The 23,682-nt window shown below is 35.4% G+C and overlaps 1 protein-coding gene across 1 annotated transcript in view; it reads left to right on the plus strand.

The window, feature by feature from the left end:
• Positions 1–23,682, plus strand: part of LOC106668641 (phosphoinositide 3-kinase adapter protein 1) — a 139,953-nt gene that overhangs the window by 46,473 nt on the left and 69,798 nt on the right. The window contains exon 4 of the mRNA XM_014397574.2: positions 20,272–20,337. Coding sequence (XP_014253060.1) covers positions 20,272–20,337 — 66 coding nt within the window. The remainder of the gene's footprint in view (positions 1–20,271; positions 20,338–23,682) is intronic.

A 23,682-nucleotide genomic window follows, 5' to 3' on the forward strand; every position in this document is an offset into this window, starting at 1 on the left:
CACTCACTTATGAATACATATATTTTTCAGTAACCTCTAATTGCCATGTAAAACACCAAATTGCATGATTTATTTTAAACTAACTGGTTTCCTTTTGGTTTTGCAATATTTTATTACCGAGTCGGACGTGATCCTTAAACCTACGATAACGGTAATAAAAACCGTTAATGCATTCATAATTAGCATGCCACGTTCAAGCCTTCTATGCTTTATAAATATTGACAGGAATATAACTCCAATGTGCAAGTAATTTCTTTTAGAATAATTTAATCGTTTGAGTTTTTAGTATTGTTACTAATTTCAATTAATTAATCTTTATGTAAGGTATTGGTTGAAATGAAAAAGTTATTGTCACGAGCGGGATTCGAACCCACGACCTTCGGCTAGATACGCTGTTCCTCTATCATTTCGATCCACTCGGACACCAACTTCCCACCTCAAACTACCTTACGAATTTTCCCTTCTTTTTGCCATTTTTCAAATGTCGTGTAAATATATTTCGATTCTCGGCGACAAATGAAGTGGCCACGGAAAGCTTTAGTGAAGTCTTGAAATTTTTCATTCAGATTCAGATTCATTTCAGTCACTTTTTCATATAGCTCAAGTGGTAGAGGAGGTCGTGGGTTCGAATCCCGCTCGTGTCACTGACTTTTTCTTTTCAACCAATACCTTACATAAAGATTAATTAATTGAAAGAAGTTATTTGGTCAATCGGACTATCGGAAATATAATGAATTGTTACTAACGTTACACAACTATTAGAAACGAGGGCTATTTCACCTCCAGTGAACCATAACAGCCACATAACAAATTAACGACTTTGAAAAGTAAAAATAAATCGTATGTCTGTTTTTCTGAATAAGATAACAATGTACTTTAGTAGAATCGGTACCTTGCCTCACCCTGCTTATAACCTCAACACTATATACACGTGCAATAACAGAACTCTTAGTCAAAATCAGCGTTAACAAACGCTATATTCTAATGATAACGTTAATTATTGAAATTATTAGTTTTATCCAAATTTGCAAGGTGAGGTTTCCTTACGGTCTGTCTCCATTTTAGAAATTGGTCAATGTTGAGGACAAGGCAACTTTTCTGTTTTTGTGAATCTCACCCAGGCGACGCCCATATAAATGGAAAAAGTCTGACCCTCATCCTGCTTATAACCTTGACCAACCAAAAAGATCAGCAAGTGCAGTCTAAACCAAAATCAGACATAATAGGCAGACCAAGGATAGTCTAGACGATTGACAATAACGGATAATTAACCTCTAATTTCGTCTGACAATTTTCGGCAATCTTCATCACTTCGTCAGGGATATAAGCACGCGAAATACTCTCCAGTACCTCGCCTCAACAAGGGATGGACAAAAACTACAACATGCCTCTCGTTCAAAGTCTGCGATAACGGACAAACTTTCTAAGCGATTGATACTGCTGATTCTTGAAATTAACATTTTTCTTCCTAATCTTTTATGGTAGTTTGCTATTTTACTGGTTCTTTTTGATTGGGTTTCGGCATTTCAACATAATCAATGTTAGGTAGGGTATAGGCACTGTGAGAACAATATTTCCGTTCATCGGTTGCATTTGACACAACCGACGTACTTGTTAATGGAAGGATTCGTAGCTAGCCTTTCCCTGCTTATAACCCTGACAATCAACAAAAATACTTAGGGCCAAGGAGGCATGTTTCCAGTATCTGTTTATAATATTCGCGTAGTAGAATAGGTGTCCTGTCTCATTCTGCTTATAACTCAAACTATGGATAAACAAAAACTACAATAGGACTGTATGTAAACATCAGAGATAGTCGCGCCATTTCAACGATCCGTCAGGGTTATAAGTAGGGTGAGAAAAGATTTTTTAAAATTTATCCTTCGTTCTAAAGGAGTCGACACTTTGCCTCCGATGTTTTTAACTCTGATTAACAGCTGAAGATGCTTCATGTTAAAAGCGTCTAACGGACCATTACAGTAATGATAGACAAATCAAGATGGAAACGATTAAACTACCTGTTTTTATTATTGTATTACTAATGGAAAAACTCTAGAAAATAAGAGTATTTCCTTTGATTTATTTTACTGTTTTGGAATAAAAGGTTATTTATTCAACGATAATAAGTTTTGATCTATATCTATCTAACTTTAAGGAGAAAAAAGGTTTTGCCCTGAACAAAGGTATTTTGTTTTGGCTTTTCCAGTACCTTTGGCTGTCAAAGAAGAACGTCAAGGTACGAAAGAGATTTCTAGGCCTTTGTCCAGCCTCGGCGAATTTCCAAACTCGGTAGTTCCTTTGAACATCACCCCGCCGCCGCCCTACGTGACATATTATTACACCAAGTGCCCTTAATACGAGCCTCTTGTCCGATATTAAGGGCCGGAGGGATAGCTTTATCTCAAATCCAAAGGTCCTCTTTCCCGCTATCTATTCGATATTTCACTGATTAAAATTTCGGCTCGGGCCACATGTTAAACACTCCCCCAAATGAAGGCAGATGGAAAAAGGATGTTATAATCGGGTCAGAGGGCGTCTGATTTGAACTAGAAAATGATTATTATGAGGATGTAAATTAAGCTTTAAGATATTTTAAAAGAATGAGTAGAAACGATGCCAGATTAAAATTAAATAGTTAATTATTCACACCCTTTTCCTATCTGTCATTTTTAAAAAAAAATCAACTACAGCAAAGGAGGATATCGATGCGTTTGAATGAATTAACTTTATTTTAGAAAAAAGAACTGCCTCTTTTTTTATAATTCTACTCACAATAAACCGACAAGATTCAAAATTATGTATAAATGGAAAGTCAAACCGCTATACAAAATTTATAGAAAGAGAGAATATATTAGCGTTTACTCAAGACCCACTTACACACATTTACTCAAAGACAAAAGCGTAAACCCAAAATTAGTAACTAGTTGTTTACCTTTATAGAGTGATACTAATCCTTTAACACTAAAATAAAGGATTATATCCTTTATCAAACAGAGATTTATCGACCATCGAGGATATGACGATGTTTCGTTTGAGGATCAGGGATATGGTCCAAAATGAATACTGTTGTATTTTGCCAAGCTTTTATTAAGCCTTCTTCAGGCTCTAATGTTTGGAAATGCATGGAGGCCCGGACGGAAGTCAGCGACCCTAATGACCTGACCCTGGCATGGGTCCCTGGTCATTCGGGCATAGAGGCAACGAAAAGGTCTATGGGCCCAGAACCATAGCAGCCTACCACAAGAGAGGATACATCTTAAAATGGATCCTTAATGAGTCCAAAAACTGGTGGAACAATACTATAGGCACGCGAAGAGATTCATAGAAGGACAATCCGCAAAACTTACAAAAGAATTACTGGAAGAGCAACCGAACCAGGATTCAGGTTGGACTCCTGACAGGGCACTGCCACTTAAGAAAGCCCATGCAAAGGATAGGAATACAGACAGAAGAAACACTGTGCAGATACTGCCAGGAAGAGGAGCAGACCGCAGAACACATTTTATGTTTCTGTGAAGGTCTATGTAGGTACAGCTTCTTGCAACTAGGACAAGAAAAACCACAAGCAAGATCCTACACCAAGGAACCGCTGGCAAAGCAGCAATAGCTGGCCAGCGAGTTATAAATAACAGGAGAGCACAATAGATCTATTCAGGTCGAGGTGCAGTAGGCCTTGTGGCCGCCTCTTTTATCCCTATCCCTATCCCAGGGCTCTACAATTGAATAAATATATATTACATTCCCTGACCTTCTCTAGATAAAAAAGACAGACCTGAATATAATATTGGATGCTTTTAACTCATATCACCCAACACTACCATTTACATGTGAGATTGAAGTAGAAGGAAAGCTTCCATTTCTAGATGTAATAGTGATACGGAGCAATGGAAGCCAAACAAACCAGTACGTATAGGTTATTACATTTCTCATCCTTAGATTCATTTCAAATGAAGATAAATCTGGCTTTTAACCTAATAGGCCGTGCCCTGAAACTAAACGACCTTCAATTTCATATAGAAAATGAGCCAAAAGTTGTAAATATGCTGAAGAGTAATGGGTACCCCGTGTCTTTGATCAAAAGGCTATTGAATCAACGCATGGGACCGAACACAAACCAAACCCTATCCGTTTGAGGAAGAAAATTTCACTCATTATTTTTTTAGATAATGCCTCTAAAAAATTGAAATGCTTATCGAACTGTGATAATGTAAAAGTAGTGTGTAGGTCCATTAGAGTAATTCCAACGCATTAGAGTCCGTGGTCCGAGACCAAATAACTTCGTTAAATTAATTAATCTTCATGTACGGTCCTTAGTTGAGATTTAAAAAAATGAAAATGCAAAAAGGAGGGAAAATTCAAAAGGTGGGTTGAGATGGGAAGTTGGTGTCTGAGGGGATCGAAGTCACGATAGCTCAAGTGGTAGAGCAGCGGCGTGTTTAGCTGATGTTCGTGGGTTCGAATCCCGCTCGTGACACTGAGTTTTTTATCTCAACCAATACCTTACATAATGATTAATTAATTGAAAGTAGTGTATAAGTTTAAGAACAAAATTGGAAAGAACTTATTTACTAGATTAAAAAGTAAAGACCCTTTGTTAAAGAAATCAAATGTTATATATTGAGTTATGTGGGAAGATTTTCCTATTATCTACTAAGGCCGAACTAAGGACGATACCAATAGACCAGATACGGCTCTATCTAAACATAGACAACAACATAAACACACGTTTGATTTCGACAATATTAAGGTTGTAGAAACTGAAAGTAACCTTGAAAGAAATGATGCATATATGGGAACAGACCTTAACAATTTTAGCGTTATTTATAGTGGAATCCTGTGAATTTGAAAATTGGAGCCAAACTCAACTGCGATATCTACATGTATTTATTTATTACAGGTAAAAAAAGAATTATTTGGAGGCACCTGAATAAATGTAATAATTGGTGGCATTTAATAATGTGTGTACTATGACTAAATGATAAGGAAAGATGCCAACGGCGGACGTACCACCGTACATAGCGCAATTCCTGGGTGTACCACGCTCTACCATTTACAATGCTCTATAGCGGAAGTCTTGATCGAAGAAGAAGTAGTGGTCGACCGCGTGTACGACTGCGAGAGATGATCGGTTTATTGCTCTTACCGCACTACGGAATCTTCATTTAACGACTTCCTCCGTAGGTAGTCAAATCAAAACGGTCCATAATCGTGAGCTCTAAACCAGTCATCAGAAGCAATTGCGACAATCAGATAACTGAGACGGGGATGTGTGGAGAAGACGTGAAGAACGATTTGCCTGTGGCCAAGTCAGAGACTTTTCAAAGGCAGACAGTTGTGGTATTGAGTGGAATCAATGTCCATGCCCGCACCGGACTGATTATCGTACAGAATGGATCTTTGACTGCACCAACATACATTGAGGTAGTTCTGGAAGCTGTGGTTCCTTCGCTCCATTTATTGGGGACAACTTGGAGTAATGGTCGAGATGTCACCCATTACTTGGAGGATGTAGGGATTACGAAAATGAATTGGCCAGCACGTTCTCCTGACATGAATCCTATAGAACGTTTACACGGATTAGACATCGGTCCGTAATGTAAGGGTGAGCTCTAAAACATTCATCAGAAAACTTGTGAGAATAGCGAAGATTGTAAATATCCGGCATCACATTTTCTACTACTGGAGGCATGGAGTAGAAAGGGGTCTATTCAAAAATCAGTATTTCGCTTAGCCATTGATCAGGGAGGGGGCTGTTCTCTTCAAAGATGAGTGCCTGCTTGGTTTGTAGCTATCAGATGACTGGAACAGTGGGGAAGACGTGGAGAACGATTTGCGTCATGTGCCAAGCGTGAGCCACGGCCATTTCAAAGACAGTTATGGTATGGATCAAACCAAGAATGGATCTTTGACTGCACTAAGGTACATTGAGTACATTCTTCTGGAAGCGGTCTCATTCGCTCCATTTATTGTGGACAAATTGCTCAATCGCATACTCGAGTTGAAACCCATTATCTGGAGGATGTAGGGATGACCACTATGAATTGGTCAGCACGGTCCCCTGACATGAATACTATAGAACACTTATGGGACATTATAAAGTGTTAGACATCGTATCCCGCTTCCAACAAGCGTTGAACATCCAGTGTTTTGGTGAAATTAAACTTTATTTTGAATATAAGAACTGACCGCCTTCCTCGGATTCAAGGCGGGTTGTTTCACCGTTCAAGATGCACAACACAAAGATAGATTTATTGAAATGGAGACGCGGGATGAAAACGAAGCCGGGGCCCTGCTGAACATTCTCAATTAGGATGCTTTACAGTCCAGGTTTGAATTTGCATACAATCCGGCCGAGCGAAACATTTAAGCTTTGTAATGAAAAGCGCCGAGGCGTGACGGCAAATGATCGTGGCAAGTTTCTCGAGGGAACGGACGTCCATTCCGAAAATAGCGAGCGCTTAATTACCGTCTTTACTGCGATTAATTAAGCCCTTGGGATAAGGGGTGGCTGCGAAATTGCTAAAGGAATCTTTCTAAAGCTCTGACTTCTCGTTTTAATTTATTTTAAACAAAACAAAAAACTTAATTTTATTATTATTTTAGCCGACCTCCTACGAATGCTAATTAATTCTAAATTTAATATGTCCTAAATATTGGAATTTTGGAAACGGTCGGAGAGTAAAAAAAAAAAAAAAAAAAAATGGCTCTCTTTTCTATACAAGGGAGATGAGAACTTTTAAAAATAGACACTCTTCATACTAATATTAGCAAGGGTCCCGTTTTATCATGGAGTAGACTTTACGTAGCACGGGTCAACACAAAACTAAATAAAATATAACGTATAGGTTTATTAAATTATATTCAAAAGCAAAAAAATGTAGATATATGAAACTATTTATTTTTAATAGCGTTCGTTTGTATATGCTTTTTACAATTGAAATTTGACAAAATTTTTAATGCTTAAAGACTAATCATAAACGCGGTGGCTTTCAGTTTCAGTATTGGTTTGTCAGGGTTATAAACAGGGAGAGGCAAATCACCGATGCCCGTCAAGTTGATCTTGGTCGATCAAACCGCGTTAATAATAATGTGGTTTGTAGTGACCGTTAGTTAATGATTATTCGCATATCGTGAGATGCACATCCACGTCCTACATGTTTTTGTAAAATTTAAACAATCTTATAAATATCAGGCCCTGAAGATGATCTCAATAAAGATCGAAACGTTAGCTCTAAAACCTACGTCACACCAGATCTCATCACACGATCTCCAAATAATGGTTAATAATAATTACAATTTATTAAGGTTTTTAGTTGAGATGAAAAAAAGTCAATGGCCAAAGCGGGATTCGAACCCACGATCTTCGGCTAGATAAGCTCTACCACCTGAGCTATCGTGACGTCGATCCACTCGGACATCAACTCCCCATCTCAACCCCACCTTATGAGTTTCCCCCCCTTTCGCCATTTTTCAAATGTCGTGTAATCGGTTTGGATTCTCGACGACAATTGAAATGGCCACGGAGAGCTTTAGTGAAATGTACTTCATATTAATTCTTTAAATTCACTAATTTCGTGGTCCGCTTGACCAATTAAATCATTACAATTAATTAAGATTTTTAGTTGAGATGAAAAAAAGTCAATGGCCAAAGCGGGATTCGAACAAATTTTTTCATCTCAACTAAAAACCTTAATTAATTGTAATGATTTAATTGGTCAAGCGGACCACGAAATTAGTGAAGTTAATAATAATGTTAAATATTTTTTCAGTTTAAATGTTAATTCATACTTATCAGGGCACATACTAACACCGGATTGTTTAAAAAATAACCGTTTTGCCATTTAGCCTGGTCTGGCCGTTGATTAGAGTTATGAGGAGGGAGTGGCATGTCACCGACCAGGTTGATCTGAACGATCAAACCGCAGAGTTAGGGTTCAAACTGTCAGAGATATAAACAGATTTTAAGAGATGTCTTTTTTTTCATATGTCAAATAATAAAATAGTACAGGATAGTTGTCTCGTCTTCGCCCTGCCTATAACCGAGAACCATCGCTGAGAATGGCTCAAGGCCAAAATGTGGTGACCCAAAAGTCGAAGAAATTGACTACAGGAATCACCCAGCAGACTTTAAGGAGAAATATGATAATCTGATTGTGTCTGGTCTTTGGAAACGCTTACATGCCAGACACGTCAAAAAAAGACAAGTTCCATTTGTCATCCATTTATCCGTGACGTGCTTCACCCTGCTTACAACCTTGACCGACCGTTGAAAACAAACCATTGATAATAGGTAGTACCAGTATCACCAGAAAAAACCAATCGAGAGGCTTTTTTCACAATAAATTTTAAAAATTTCATGAGTTAGCAGTCCAATCGCAATACTTCCAGGAAAATATCACAATTTCCTCGTATATATTGTTAAGATTTAGAAATCCCAGGGATCCTATCAAATCGCATGATAATGATCTGTGGACAAAGTACACCATTAGGTGTGGACAATTGAGTTTATTTCTCCCCAGAGTTTTCTTCCAGCTTGTATTGTATTGTAAAGGGACCACTTTTCATCCTCGGGATCGTTATCTTGGCGCTTTGAAAGCAAATCGCTAACAAAAAAAGTGCGTTTTCTCACATTTTCACCACGCTCGTTAAACCCCACGGCAGGGAGGAAAATAAAACACGACACTCCAAAATATAAGTGTGTCACGATCAACTTTGGTATTAATGAGAAAATAATTATTATAACCGAAATAAAATTGAATCTTGGTGTATATTAATCACAGAAGCTTGGTAAGCAAAAACGAAACTTATTTTCGGACACGACTCAGCGATCTTCATTGTTTCTAGCATACGTGCTCTCTCTCATAACTCCATTCCACAAATTTTCGACCCTTTGTATTAAACTCATAAATTAGCTCTGTTAATTTGAAACGGTTATAATTTACGTTTATTACACTGGAAATGTCGAAGTTTTCGCATGTCAAATTAAATGTTGCGTGCATTTCTTGATTAGAGGTATATTAGAAGAAGAGTTAACGACCTGAGACAATTATTGACTTTAATTTATAGGGTTTTTTAAAAACATTTTTCATTATTAATTCTTGGAAGTAAACTTGTACACTATACTTTAAATATCTTTTACAATAAGTAAATAAATACTTGTTACTGCAATAAAAAATACAATACACAAAAAAAAGAAAAATAAAACGTATAAAGGTATACAACACGGCACTGAGTTAGTAAGATATCGGATGATAGAAAAAAATAAATAAAATGAAGTTAAACCATAATTATTCAGAAATCGTGAGATGCGGTCTGGTGTGATGTAGGTTTCAGAAAAACATTTTCTTTATCGTGCCAACGTTTCGATCTTTAGTGAGATCATCTTCAGGGCTCTAAGTATTTGTCTTCTGTTTAATTGTGCCATTCTTGCGTGTCGTGTTGAAAGACTCTCTCTGACACATCTATACGGAAAACAAACACTTTTAGCCCTGAAGATGATCTCAACAAAGATCGAAACGTTGGCACGATAAAGAAAATGTTTTTTTGAAACTTACATCACACCAGACCGCATCTCACGATTTCTGAATAATTATCGATTAACGGTCACTAATCACCACACATTAAACCATGATAATAATTTGTTGTATCCATTATATTTAGTGGTCCGAATGACCAAATTATTTCTTTCAATTAATTAACCTTTTTATGTAAGGTTTTGTTTGAAATGAAAAAGTTAGTGTCACGAGCGGGATTTGAACCCACGACCTTCGAATCCCGCTCGTGACACTAACTTATTCATTTCAACCAAGACCTTATATAAAAAGATTAATTAATTAAGATTAAAAGATTAATCTCTATTTTTTGATGTAATTGTAGACTTTGATTTTAAGTTGAACTATCTTTTCCGAATCAGTGAATATACTCAGACAAATAAAACCATAAAAAAACCGGACTCTTGTATTTATTTGTTTAGGTTAGGAATGCATGGGTAATATGCATGAGCAGGAAAAGTACGTAATAAGCAGTTAGTTAAATTTTAATCTGTCCTTAAATGATTTTCCGGTTGGTTGTTTCCGGTCAGTTTTGGTGAATTTTCTTTCAAACCATCATCATTTAATATTTTCTATTAAAACTTGTGACTTTCTCGATTAATTTGGTTTACATTAAAATAAGTGTGATGCAATTAATATAATAATAAAAATACAATACCCAAAGGTGTATTGGCACCAACAAAATAAATATCTGAATGTTAAAACTCACAAAATTTAAAAAAAGGAGTTGAAGCATGATAACAGTTAAGACATACATCTTTTTTACGAAAATGTATTAATTTATTCTTCTCTGTAGCATTTGTGAAAACGAATAAAATCTGATTTACATTTGAATTAAAGGTTGTATGTAAGTCCAAGTTTTTAATTTGGTTCTGAGTCAACAAAATGTACTGTTTAATATACATTTGAAGAACCGTCAAGAAGAACTGTTATAAAAACTTATGTATACACCGTCTATTCTCGGCACTAGTTGTCTTAGTCGAAGTGTAAGCCTTCAGAAGTATTCGTAGATAAATACACAAATGATATCCGTAAAAGCAAAAACCCTGAGATAATTTTCAACCTAAGGCTTTGACTTCGTAGTCTTCTTTGATATATTTAGTTTAATTAGCGTTATGCCTTTTCATTCGAGTCATATCCGCCTGCCGGGAAAGATTTTATAACCGTTTCCATTGTCGTTTTTCTATATATACACTCGTATTGAAGCAGATGTGCTTGTGTCAGTCTTTATGAAGCTATCAACCCGTGAGGAGTAGAAATTTTGATTTTTTTCTCTCTTCGGACCGGATGAGGTTTGTGTTTCTTTTCCAAGACATTTTAAATCCGATATATTTTTATTGGGGCTAATGGTGCTTGTGAGAATTGGTCTCGGCCCTCCGTCTTTGTTGCATTCTGACCCCGACAATAGCCGGCTCCGAGGGATAGGGCCCGGTGGACCTTTCCCGTCATGATTGTTCCACAATGGGTAACATATTGCCCTCGACCATTGGTAGGCAGGGTAATAGATCAATTTCTAAAAACGGCTTTCATACATCCTCTTAAACGTTCAATACCTTATCCCCTATAAATCTTTCAAAATTAATTAAAATTGTTTGGACCTCTATTTCTTTTATAAGCAGTTTTAAATAATTATTCTGAGATCGTGAGATGCGGTCTGGTGTGAGGTAGGTTTTAGAAAAGCATTTTCTTTATAATGCCAACGTTTCGATCTTTATTGAGAACATCTTCAGTGCCTTTTGTTGTCGGTATTTCAATAAAAACGTTCTCTGGTTGATAGCCGATGCAAGGTTCTCAGGCTCATTGTTGGCGATGAATTAGAAAAAAATTGCATCGGCTATCAACCAGAGAACTTTTTTGTTGAAATGCAGACACATAAGGCCCTGAAGATGATCTTAATAAAGATCGAAACGTTGGCACGATAAAGAAAATGTTTTACTAAAACCTACGTCACACCAGACCGCATCTCACGATATCCAAATAATCATTAACTAACGGTCACTAAACACTACACATTTAATAATAATGTTGAATCAAGAGAAAAAAAATCGAGGAAAAATTTAATATCGTATTTTTTATCAATTCTTTTTGATTAAAAATGCAAGATGTCATATTTAAAACTTGACGGAAAGATTTTAATTTTTAAAAAATTTAAATTTTAAATCCCCGCCCAAAAAAAGAACTTTTTTCAAAACACCTTCTTTGATACGCATTTCGTTTAATATGCATGCATTGGGATTTTTGGTATTTCTGAAAATTTATCCGATTTTGCTGTTCGAAAGAATTAATGTAATACCTCTGTATCACATATCTAGCACGCTATTTTTTCACGCAAGTTTTTTTAAAATCATAATTTTAATGAAATAATTTTCCTAGCATTCATATTTTTTGCCTCATACCCTCTGTTTCTATCTCTATTTATCTATTCTTCTGCCTATTTGCCTATTTATTTATAAATCTGTTTATGCACCTATTTATGTATTAATGTACATTTATCTATTTATTTTCATATAAATATCATAACTATACACGTACTATCTATCACGTATTCTATCTTATCTCTGTATTTCTCACTATTTTATCTTTCACATGCTTTTTCTCATAAACGGTTATCTTTTCTTTAAGATTCATAATTTTACTTCAGTGACTTTCTTAATATTCATCTTTAGATTCATATTTCCTTATTTTCCTCATTCACTATCGCCCTATTTACTCATTTACCCTTTCTTCGAATCATCTCTATCTATATACTTATGTATCTATACTTCTGCTCAACTATCTATGTGCCTCTCTCTCACGCTCTCTCTCTACATACTTATGAAGTTATTTTCTTAATAATCGTGTTCATTTCCTGATGCACTCTCTCTCCCTCTACCTACCTAACTTTCTTCTGTTAATCTACCTGCCTATCTATATAGCTCTCTCTCTCTCTCTCTCTCTCTCTCTCTCTCTCTCTCTCTCTCTCTCTCTCTCCTTCTCTCTCTCTCTCTCTCTCTCTCTCGTTCTTTTCTTTCTCTCTCTTGTTCATCTTATTTAACTATGTATCTATTTCTCTCTTTCATAACTTTATTTCTTTTTAAATTAGATTTCGCGGTCCGATTGACCAAATTACCTCTTTCAATTAATTAATCTTTATGTAAGTTATTGGTTGAGATAAAAAGTAAGCGTCACGAGCGTGATTCCAACCCACGACATAACTTGAAAAATGGCAAAAAGGAGGGAAAATCCAAAAGGTGGGTCGAGATGGGAGGTTGGTATCCGAGTAAATGGAAGTGAAGATAGCTCAAGTGGTAGAGCAGCGGCGTATTTAACCGAAGGTCGTGGGTTCGAATCCCGCTGGTGACACTGACTTTTTTATCTCAACCAATACCTTACATAAATATTAATTTATTTCTTTATTTAAGTCTCTTATTTTTTCCATTATTGTCATTCCTTTTGTCTCTGTTTTATTTATTCTATTATGTCCTTTCTTTCTTTCTGTAAGACTTTGAACGTTTTATTACAGATATCATGATTGCCAACTTTTCTGTTTTAACAGACTTATGTTTTCTTACGCTCTTGCATAATTGTTTTGTACTGAATTATGTACGACAGTATTTGTTAAAATTGTAGCTATTTACAATTTGACATTTTCACGAATAAACTATTTTACCACAAAACAAATAATTCAAGTCATTTTTCTAAGCAGATTTCAAATTTTGATAACTTTTTGACTTGAGATTTGTACAAGAAGCTACTAATTTTACTTAATTACTACTGTCCTTAATTTTCAACAAATGTCCTTGAAAAATTCTCATTTTTAAAATAGAATAAATAAGTCGCAAGTTAAATTTATGGTAGGAAATGATCAAGGATGCTGAAGGCCTGATTGGCCAGGAGGCAAGGTACATGCTTAAACTTTGGTGAAGTGGGATGCGATTCTACTCAACCTCTAAAAGCCATCTGTCCTGAATTGAAATTGCCATCTTTAGGATGATCTCCATTTTATCTACAACCCGGATCGTATTAATTAGTTTCAGAGTGTGATAATTGAATAATTCATGTTTAAGCCATGAATTGATTTTTGTATTTTTAAAGTTGATTGTTTGCTGGGTGATGTGTAATGTACATACGATTTATAATTTACTTGTTCCTAAAGGTTTTGTAATTTTTTGTTATATTAATGTACCTATTTGTTTGCAAAAAATAAATTGCTTGTTTGTACATTGTATATTTTATAATTGTACAGCGGTGATATGCCTGGTATTTTGTTATTTTGAGGTCTGTGAGGTTTGAAGAAACGTTATGTATGTCACAAACAGTCCGGAATGTAAAAAGGCCCCAAACAACCAACCATTGTTCACCTTCCTGGAAAAGAGTTATTCTACTGACAATCTTCGAAGTTTGTGTATGGGAAATTCGAGAGGATTGGGTTGTTTTTCCCATATTTTACGCCGAGGGGCGTTTTTTCCTCGGTGTAATGAGATCCATAATCACCCCGGGGGATGTCGACTTTTCTATTCACTACCATTTTGAACATGCTTTTACGGATGTTAAGAATCAAAAATGTGCTTTTTCGAAGAAACAGGAATTATTTATGCGGGGTGTTAAAAGGGTCGAATGTTCGTAAACATGCTCGTTAAGCCGGAGAAAACATGTGGAGCGATCACGAGCGTCCAGCCAGAGCAATACGATGGGCTTTTACTTTTTATCGTGTGTTCGGGTCTCAACGTCAATATTGTGAGAAGATGGAAAATTCGAATTTGCCGAAAGGTGATAGAAATGTTTTAAAGGGGGTAGTTTATAAACAAGCACCCGACAAGGCTAAAAGTGATATCAATCACTATTTATAAATAAATATTTTAAACTGACAAAGTGGTTGTTATTTAAAGGGTGGTGTATTTGCGCCATATGGGGGGGCAGTCGGTTCTAAAAGTGGACTTTTCAAGCAAATCCCCCTGTTTTGCCGGCCGCCAGCTAAGCGAAAACCAATTCAAACAAAACCGAAGATAAGCGGGAAACGATTCAAAATCCAGGGATAAGAGTTGGTAATTTACAAACGAATCAAATACGGGTCTGTTTGTGATTCATCTCGGTGCCGGAACCCGTCGGAGGATTTTTTACGACCAATTCCAGTGCCCGTGTAAACAATAAACGGAAGACAAATCTTAAAAGCCGTCCGTCTTATTGGCGTTAGGATTCTCACGGCCCCAGACCGATGATAATGTCCAGAGAGACGTAATCATGTTTTGTATAACAAACAAACACAACGAATGATCAAATCGGTCGATGTTCGTCAACAACCCGACCGATGGAAGTTTCAAGCTGCTAAACATGGCTTCGATAGGAACGACATAATTTAACATCGCATCTTCATCTTACCTACTAAATTGCATACTCATCATCATACATGATCTAAAAAGAAGAAAAACTAAACATCTGACCTCATCATTTAATTAGTAATTTATTTATACTGTTCCAAACAAAATCCTCTAATGAACAATTTGCAAATTTTGATATTTGTTCATAAATTTTATTAAAAAGGCATACAGTTATATCAACAAAAACAACTAATCTGATGATTTTTCACACTTTATTCTCAAAACTAGATTGAAAAAAGTGATTTCCAATTATACAGTTGTTGATTTTATCTGCATATCATAAACATGTTATATGTTTACATAAAAAATAGGTTAACTGAGCAGTTTTCTTGTATTACTCTTGTTTTTCCACTCTGTTATTCTTCTGTACTTCTCTGACATACAATATTTTTCCTCCCTCCTTCTCCATATTCTCTTTTTTCTTACTCCTCCCGATCTTTCTCTCTCTTTCTTTTTGGTATGTCTCTCATTCTCTTTTTATTACCGACCCTCGGTCCTCTCCTTTTCTCTCGCTCTCTTTCTCCATTTTACTCATTCACCCAGTCTAAATTAATCTATGTATATCTTTGCTATAGCCTTGTTGCTCTCTATCTCTTGCTTACCTACTCACTTTATATTCTTTCTTTCTACCATGTCTTCTCTCTTTACATTCTCTCCCTAGCCTTCTCTCTCTCTTTTTTTCGTCTCTTTCTTTCATCACCTTGGTTTCACCGCTCCCTTTTGCTCCTTCTCTTGTTCGCTATCGCTCTATCTATATCTCATTTAATCTCTATCTTTCCTCCCTCCCTCACCTCTCTCCGTTTCTCTCTCTCTCTCTCTTCATTCTTTCTCCTGTGACTCTCACTTTTTTGTCCCTACAACCCTCTCTCCTCTTTTTTCCCCAATTTCTGACTTTATTAATTCAGTCACTCAAATAATCTATCTATTTATTATATTTTTAGTTATTGCTGTAGCCCTCAGTTCTCTTTACGTCTAACTTACCTATTAAACTTTCTCACGTGTATTTTTCTTTTTCTCTTTCCATTCTCTCCATAATCTTCTCTCTCTCTCTCTACCTCTGGCTCTCTTCTTCATTCTTTTGGACCACCTGAGAAAATACAGTAATGTTCTCCTTTTATCATCTCTCTGATCTCACTCTTTATATATTTTCCTAGATTTTTCTATTACTTTATTTCTTTGATCAACCTTTATCCTTCTTTTCCCTCTCTTATTACTATTCTACTTTTATACTAACTCTCATTCTTTCTTCTTCTGTTTGTCTCTCTTATTCTCAGCCTTCCTCTCTTTCATTTTTCCTCTTTCTATCACTAAAAACAGCTAACTTCTGGATTTTTCTCTCTTCTCCCTAACCTTCCCTTTCTCACTCCTTCTCCTTTCTTTCTTATCTCCCTTACTCTCTCCTCTCTCAGTCTCCCCCCTCTTATTGTCACTAGATCTCTCTATGTATAACGCTTACTTTCTCATTCTCTCCATTTTCTTATCTTCTCTCTCTCTCTCTCTCTCTCATTCTTCTCTCTCCTAGCTCTCGCTTCATTTCTGTTTCTCTTTCTGACATTAAAAATAGCTTAACGTCCGGCTTTTTTAGCTCTCTGTGAAAGCAAAGTTATTTTCTGTAAATGTAAATCGAAATGGTGACTATAGCTGCACGCTTTAACTTGATATATTTTCAACTTCTAAATTCTACAGATATTCATAGTAACTTTTGGACAATTTTCGATATGAATGCCACTAGACTACTTTGACTTTTCCAGCCTCAAGTTTAATAAAGTTGTAGGTTTGAAATATAAACACATTTTGCCGCTATGTAACGCGATGTAAACGAAAATTAACATTAAAGACAAAAAGTTTCTGACTATTGTTCAGAAATAATTCCTGAATTGTCAAGGAAAAGATCACATCAAGGTGATGGCCGACAGGAAGACTTTATTAAAAGTTGGCTTAAAATGAAGTTTTTAACGATCAAACTTTTGACGACTTCGGACGTTACGGCAGTCTTTGATAAAACGAATCGGCCTCTTTGATTGTTTTTAATACTGGAATATAATTAATTTGTTTTTTGAATTATGAATCTTTTTATTATTTATGAAAAATATTCCAAATTCGCTTTAGCAGTTTATAGTTATTTTTCCCAGGGGACCGATATTGTGCGTGACTACTTTATTTTTCTTAAAGACCTTACAGTGTGCCTTGCTAGCTTCAAAATTGAAGACCTGCTCTTTGACCCCTGGGCGTTCCCCGTGGGACGGCGTGGCGTGCAGGCAAACTAGAAGCACATGTGTGCTAACTCAAGATCCCGAGGGCCCTCGGACGGCCGTTAGGGCCTAAATGACCGTAGGGAAACGCCTTCTGAACACATGCCCCAGCTACAAATACAGCAATAACCCTAGTTGAAGGGCCAAGGCCTTCAAGTCAAGTACGTTCTTCGGGGACGAATGCCAACGGGAACAATACCGCTTGTAAGTACTTGACTGATTTATTGGGCCCGGCATCCTCCATCCTCAAACTCACGCAGAGAATAATAAAATTTATTTACAATTTCTTCCCTTCTTGAATTGAAACGGTGTTGTTTATTTTTTCTAAAATTTTTACTATCGCTGAAAATTTATGAACGAGAGACACTTTCATCTTGCACTGCATTGGTTATTGAACCATCCTGCCTTATGGTTCAATACATATTTTATTTTTATAGTACAAATTATTTAGAAAAAGGCATTGAAAGTCAGTAAGTATAAGAACTAGAAAATTTGTTTTTAAGGCAAAAAAAAAAAATTAAATTTAACAGAATCTGAATTTTCGAGAGTGGTAGTGGATACTAAATGACCAACATTTTTCATTTGTTGAACATCGGCTATTTTATAATATAAACACTTTTCGCCACTTTTTCTTTTCTTTTATAAAAATGGTAAAGCGGAGGCGGTCAACATTATTACAAGGTTTTACGTATAAGTAACTTTTCATAACCTGTCAAATCAATCTGAATGTTTTTCGAGAGGAATCGATGAAAAATAGCTGAGATTCCTTGCATTTCTTTCCTAAAGAAAAAAAGATCTAAATCAGAAGCACAAATTTCTTATGATCTATATAAATAATCGTATTTATAATTTTCATATAAGTCATGTAGTCAAATAAAAGTGCTAAACGAATTTTCCATACGTTACAACACGGCTGTAGGGAAAAAAGTAATTTCCTCCAATCTCCGGCCCGTTCAAAACATCGGACGGCTTAAATTGATTCTCCGAGGGGTGGAATTCTCGGAATTATCCCTTGTCTTCGCCACTCTTCCTTTCACTTCACAGTTTTTATCCCCAATGAAGTGAAAATATTTATTCGTTGTACTACCTTCGCGCGTGTCTACAACATCCGGACGGATTCCACTAGAACGATTTGTCATAAGCCGTTTCCGGTAAACGAACATGCTGAACCTATTTTAGAATTTTTTTAATAGAAAGGGGGTCTCTTCCTCTTGGTTTTTTTTTCTAGTAATCACACTATAATCAACGTACAATTTTTTTCTCTATCTTTAAAAACTAGTAGTACGGGTTTTATAATTTACCTGTGTTAGCAGTTATTTCAATTTATGGAAGATTTATTCATGAAATAAGAAATCGTGCGAAGAAAAAGCAGTAGTCAGAATTGAGGTTGGGACAGTAGATACCGTTCGTTTGTTTGCAACCATACTCTCTCACTTTCTCGCTCTCTCTCTTTCTCATTATTTCACAATTTTTCACTTATGCGTACTTGAGAAAATATAATGTTCTTTCTCCTAATCTATTCTATCCAATCTACCTCTCTTACTTTTTTCCTCTCTTTCTTTCTTTTTCTCTCTTCTCCCACTCTTGCTTTCTCTTTCTGGCATTATAAATAACTTAACTTCTGCCTTTATCGGCTCACTGTCTGTTATGCCTTTCTTAAAATAATGATCAAGTTACAAGCAATTGGTACTTATCTGTGTAAAATATTGCTTGAAATGAACTATAGCTATTGCTTTTTTTCTCGCTCCCTCCATCGCACCCTCTCGCACTCCATCACTCACTTTCTCCCGCTCACTCACTCTTTCTCCCTCTCGCTCCCTCCCTTCCTCACTCTCTCTCTCTCTCTCTCTCTCTCTCTCGCGCACACCCACCCCTTCTCTCTCTCTTTCTCGTTATTTCACAATTTTTTACTTATGCGTACTTGAGAAAATAATGTTAATATAAATAATAGTAATAAATAATAATATTTTATAGTTAATAAAAATAATAAATAATGCTCTCTTTTTCATTATCTCTCTTGTTTCACTCTTTCTCCTAATCTATTTTATCCAATCTATCTCTCTTACTTTTTTCCTCTCTTTCTTTCTTTCGATCCTTCTTTCTTTTCCTCTCTTCTCCCACTCTTGCTTTCTCTTTCTGTCATAATAAATAACTTAACTTCTGCCTTTATCAGCTCACTGTCTGTTATGCCTTTCTTAAAATACTGATCATGTTACAAGCAATTGATACTTATCTGTATAAAATATTGCTTGAGATGAAATATAGCTATTGCTTTTTTTCTCGTTCCCTCCATCCCACCCTCTCGCACTCCATCACTCACTTTCTCCCGCTCACTTACTCTTTCTTCCTCTCTCTCCCTCTTTCTCTCACCCCTTCTCTCTCTCTTTCTCGTTATTTCACAATTTTTTACTTATGTGTACTTGAGAAAATATAATAATGCTCTTCTTTTCATTATCTCTCTTGTTTCATTATCTCTTCATCACTCACTTTCTCCCGCTCACTCTCTCTCTCCCTCTCCCTCTCTCTCTCACCCCTTCTCTCTCTCTTTCTCTCTCCCTTTCTCTCCCTCCCTCTCTCTCTCACCCCTTCTCTCTCTCTCTTTCTCTCTCCCTTTCTCTCCCTCCCTCCCTCCCTCTCACTCTCTCTCTCTCTCTCTCTCTCTCTCTCGCTCTCTGTTTCGTTCTTTTTTGCTTTATACCCTTTACACTCCCTCTATCTTCGTTACAAACATAAAAACCTATTTTCTCTCAATCTTTCACTTTATTTCTTTATATTCCTCTATGTCTATTTATTCGCTCTCAGACTATTATTACTTTTGCCTCATATCTCTCACTCTATTTTATTTTCTACCAACCACTAATTGTCGTTAAACTGTTTAATGTACCATTTTCGTTCAAATATTTTATGATTGGAATGAGATTTAAGCTCGAACAAGAATTGAAACATGTTTGAATTCTAATTTGATTGGCAAGGGTGTCACAGTGTAATTTAAATCTATAAATGACGCATTATCATGGATCTACACTTTTTGATATGTATTATTTTATTATTTATTGAATTATGCAATTATGGGATGATGAGAGATAATCAAACGATTGTTCTGTGTTTTAGTTACATCCAGATCGTCAGTAGATTCAGAAAGCACACTGCGGAGGGCTTTAAAATCATCAATGTCAGGTAAATTCAAACCGCTATAATAATTTTGTAAATTTATGATATCAGCGGGAAAATTGAAAATGGGATTGAAATTGTACCCTTCTCTTATTAAACTAGGTTGATTTGTTTTATGTTATTCTGTACGTGGCATGTTTGAAAACAATCTTTGAAAATTTGTATTTATTAAACTTATTGATTTTACTGGACAGTTTCTCTCGGAAGTTCATTTGTTTGATAATGGTGATAAATTATAAAGAAAAGGAGAAAGAATGCACAATTTTTGACGAAAGTCATAATTGAATAAACCTAAAATGTTACGACAATTAAATTTTTCCCTATATTCGAATTATGATATTTGAAGTCGTGTTCAATTTGAATTATCGATTCTGTAAGTTGATGTCAGGTATCTACACAGGCAGGGGACCTGTTTCAAACACCGGGATTATCAAAGGGAGAGGAAATTTGATTATAATTAGTTTACAAGTTGCTTAGTGATGCAGGTTTCTACAGGTTTGACGAATGGGAAACCTGATATTCAAACCCCAGGCTTATCATATCCACAACTACGTCAAGCAAGCTTCCATACAGTGTTCGTACGTTCTCAAGATGATATTCGATAAGTTTATTAAACGCATACGTGTCGGGACAATTCGAAAATTGTGCGCTCGTGATTATTTTTCCACTCACGCTTTCCATTAAAACTATTCTATTTTGCACTACGTAGTTACTAAGATATAAAAGCAATTCATAAACCAAAGAAAAACATCAACTATAATATAAACATTTTTCTCATTAGGGCAATGTATAAACTGTTCCTCACTGAAGATGGAGCAATGCCGAAACATGTTTGAGTAGTTCAACAAACCGCGAGTGAAAATGGACCAAATAAGTTCAGTATAGTTTAAGCAGTTTAAAACTACTTTTTAAACAAATTGTATCTCTTTTCGAAAGAAATTCTACACATTTCACTAAACTTCCGTCCTCCTCTTCATTTTGCTTTCTCCACCCCCTTTCATATTTTTCATTCTTCGACTTTCTCATTCTCTTTCCGTTTTTATTATTGTACAAACGTACTCTTTTTTTTTCACTGTACCACTTAAACCTCCTTTATATTTTTATCTTCCTGTGAATTCCACGCCCTTTCGCACAAAATCTCCCTCCCCTCTCTATTTTTGTTTCACTAATAAGCTATCTATGTTTCCTTTATTTATCAATAAAATGTTTTGTCCTATTTCCCTTTGAACCTGTCTCCCATTTCCCTTTTTTCTGTCTTTCTATCTATCTATCTCTCATTCATTCGTTCTCTGTTGATCTAGCTCCTCTTGTCTCCATTATATTTTTCTCTCTATCTCTCTTTATTAGTCTGTCACTCTCTCTCTCTCTTTTCTCTATCTCAATCTTGTTTTCTTGTTTTATAGTTATTCTTTCTCTCTCTTTCTTAGTCTCTCACTTTCTTTCTAACTTTCTTAATCGCTTTCTCTCCCTCTCTTTCTGTATCTACCTTTTTCTAACTCATTATCACAATAGATAGCTTCCTCGTTTATTTTCTCTTTTTAGCTCAATTTTACATTCCCACTTTTTTCTTCTTACTCCTCTCTTTAGATGGGCGTCCTACTTCACTTTTACTCTCTTCCTCTCGGTCTCTCTTTCTCCTTATTTGCCTTTATTTCTCTTCTCCATTCCCTTGGTCTTTCTCAGTATCGTTTTTTCTTCCTTCCCTGTTTCATCTCTAGATATCTATTCGTCTTTTTGTCTTTTTAGTTTATTTTCGATAAAACTCTTTACCATCTATCCCCCAGATCTTCTTTAATTTTTTCCCTTCTTCTCTCGCTTCCTATTTCTCTCTCACTCTCTTCAATTTCTAACGAGTTCTCGCGATAGATAAAACCTATCTTTTTATTTTTTTAGGCTCATTTTAACTTTCTCTGTTTTTTCTCTTACACTTTTCTCCATATGAACCTACGTCACTCCCTCTATTACTCACAACCTCCTTTTCCCTGTTTTACTTTCTACCTTCTTATTTCTCTTTCTATATCCCTCTCTATCTCCCTCTCTTCTTCAGGCACACTCTTTATCTACTTACCTGTAGTTTCCTTTTCACTTATTTCTTTCTGGATACTCATACATATTAATATAAGTACCTGGAAAAAGGATCTTCGATGAGGTCACAGCACAACGGTAATTCTTTCGGTTTTTGCCGCGCTTTCGACGATTATATCGTCATCATCAAGGCCTGTTTATTATAGGAAAACATTGCAATTAGAAATATTGTACAATTTAGAAACAAAATTAAAAACAATTATATTATCTTACTGTAACTCGATGAGTGTTAACGTATGTCTTGAGGAAAACTGCATTTATAATAAAATATTTAAATTTAGCAAAGCTCAGCATCTACATATTAAAAAGATAAAATATAGAATTAATTAAAAATAATAAAATACAACATAATATATAATTTTAAAACAACGTGGTGGTATATATCTCGGTTAACATACATATAAGTACATGCCACTTTTCTTACTTTTATCAGGTACATTTGGATATTGTTGATTATTTAAGTTTTTTTTGCTATGTTTTCCTATAATAAACAGGCCTTGATGATGACGATATAATCGTCGAAAGCTCGGCAAAACCCGAAACAATTGTCGTTCTGTTGATGCCTCACCGAAGAAATTTTTTCCACGTAGTTTAACAGCAGGTCAATCCATCATCTCATATTTAATTAATATAAGTAGTTTGACCAAATCAAAATCTTGACAAATTTTTAATATATCAATACATGAACATTTATCAGAAACGTTACAAAAAATAAAAAAGAAGGAACTTATATTTTGTTGTTATTTCAAATTACAAGCTATATGTGTTTTTCTCGTTATATTAATTACATCTTATCTTCATGCAAAGCAAACTAAACGAGATCGGAAATTTGTGATTTTTAATAAAAAATATTTAATTAAGACTGTTTGTAAAAAATCACCAAAACACTGGAAAATTATTAGTGATAGATTAAAATTATTAGTTAAATTGAACTAAACAACAAAATACATCCAGGGTCCATTTTTCAAGCTATCTTGGGGTTCGAATCCCACTCATGACACTGACTTTTTCATTTCAACCAATACCTTACATAAAACGATTAATTAATTGGAAGAAGTTATTTTGTCAGTCGGACCACGAAATATAAAGGGATTTTACAAACATTTACAAATGTTTCATTTTACATTTTATAACGTTTTATTTAAAACTTAAAACTTGTACATAATAGCACTATTTTAACACGCTCGTCAAGCCTAAATGTTGTACACATGAAAATGATCTTTGTTTTCTAAAAAAATACTAGTGAAATAGTAGTAAAACAATCAG

The sequence above is a fragment of the Cimex lectularius genome, unplaced genomic scaffold (genome assembly GCF_000648675.2).
Source record: "Cimex lectularius strain Harlan isolate CLEC.00 unplaced genomic scaffold, Clec_2.1 scaffold111, whole genome shotgun sequence".
NCBI lineage: Eukaryota > Metazoa > Arthropoda > Insecta > Hemiptera > Cimicidae > Cimex > Cimex lectularius.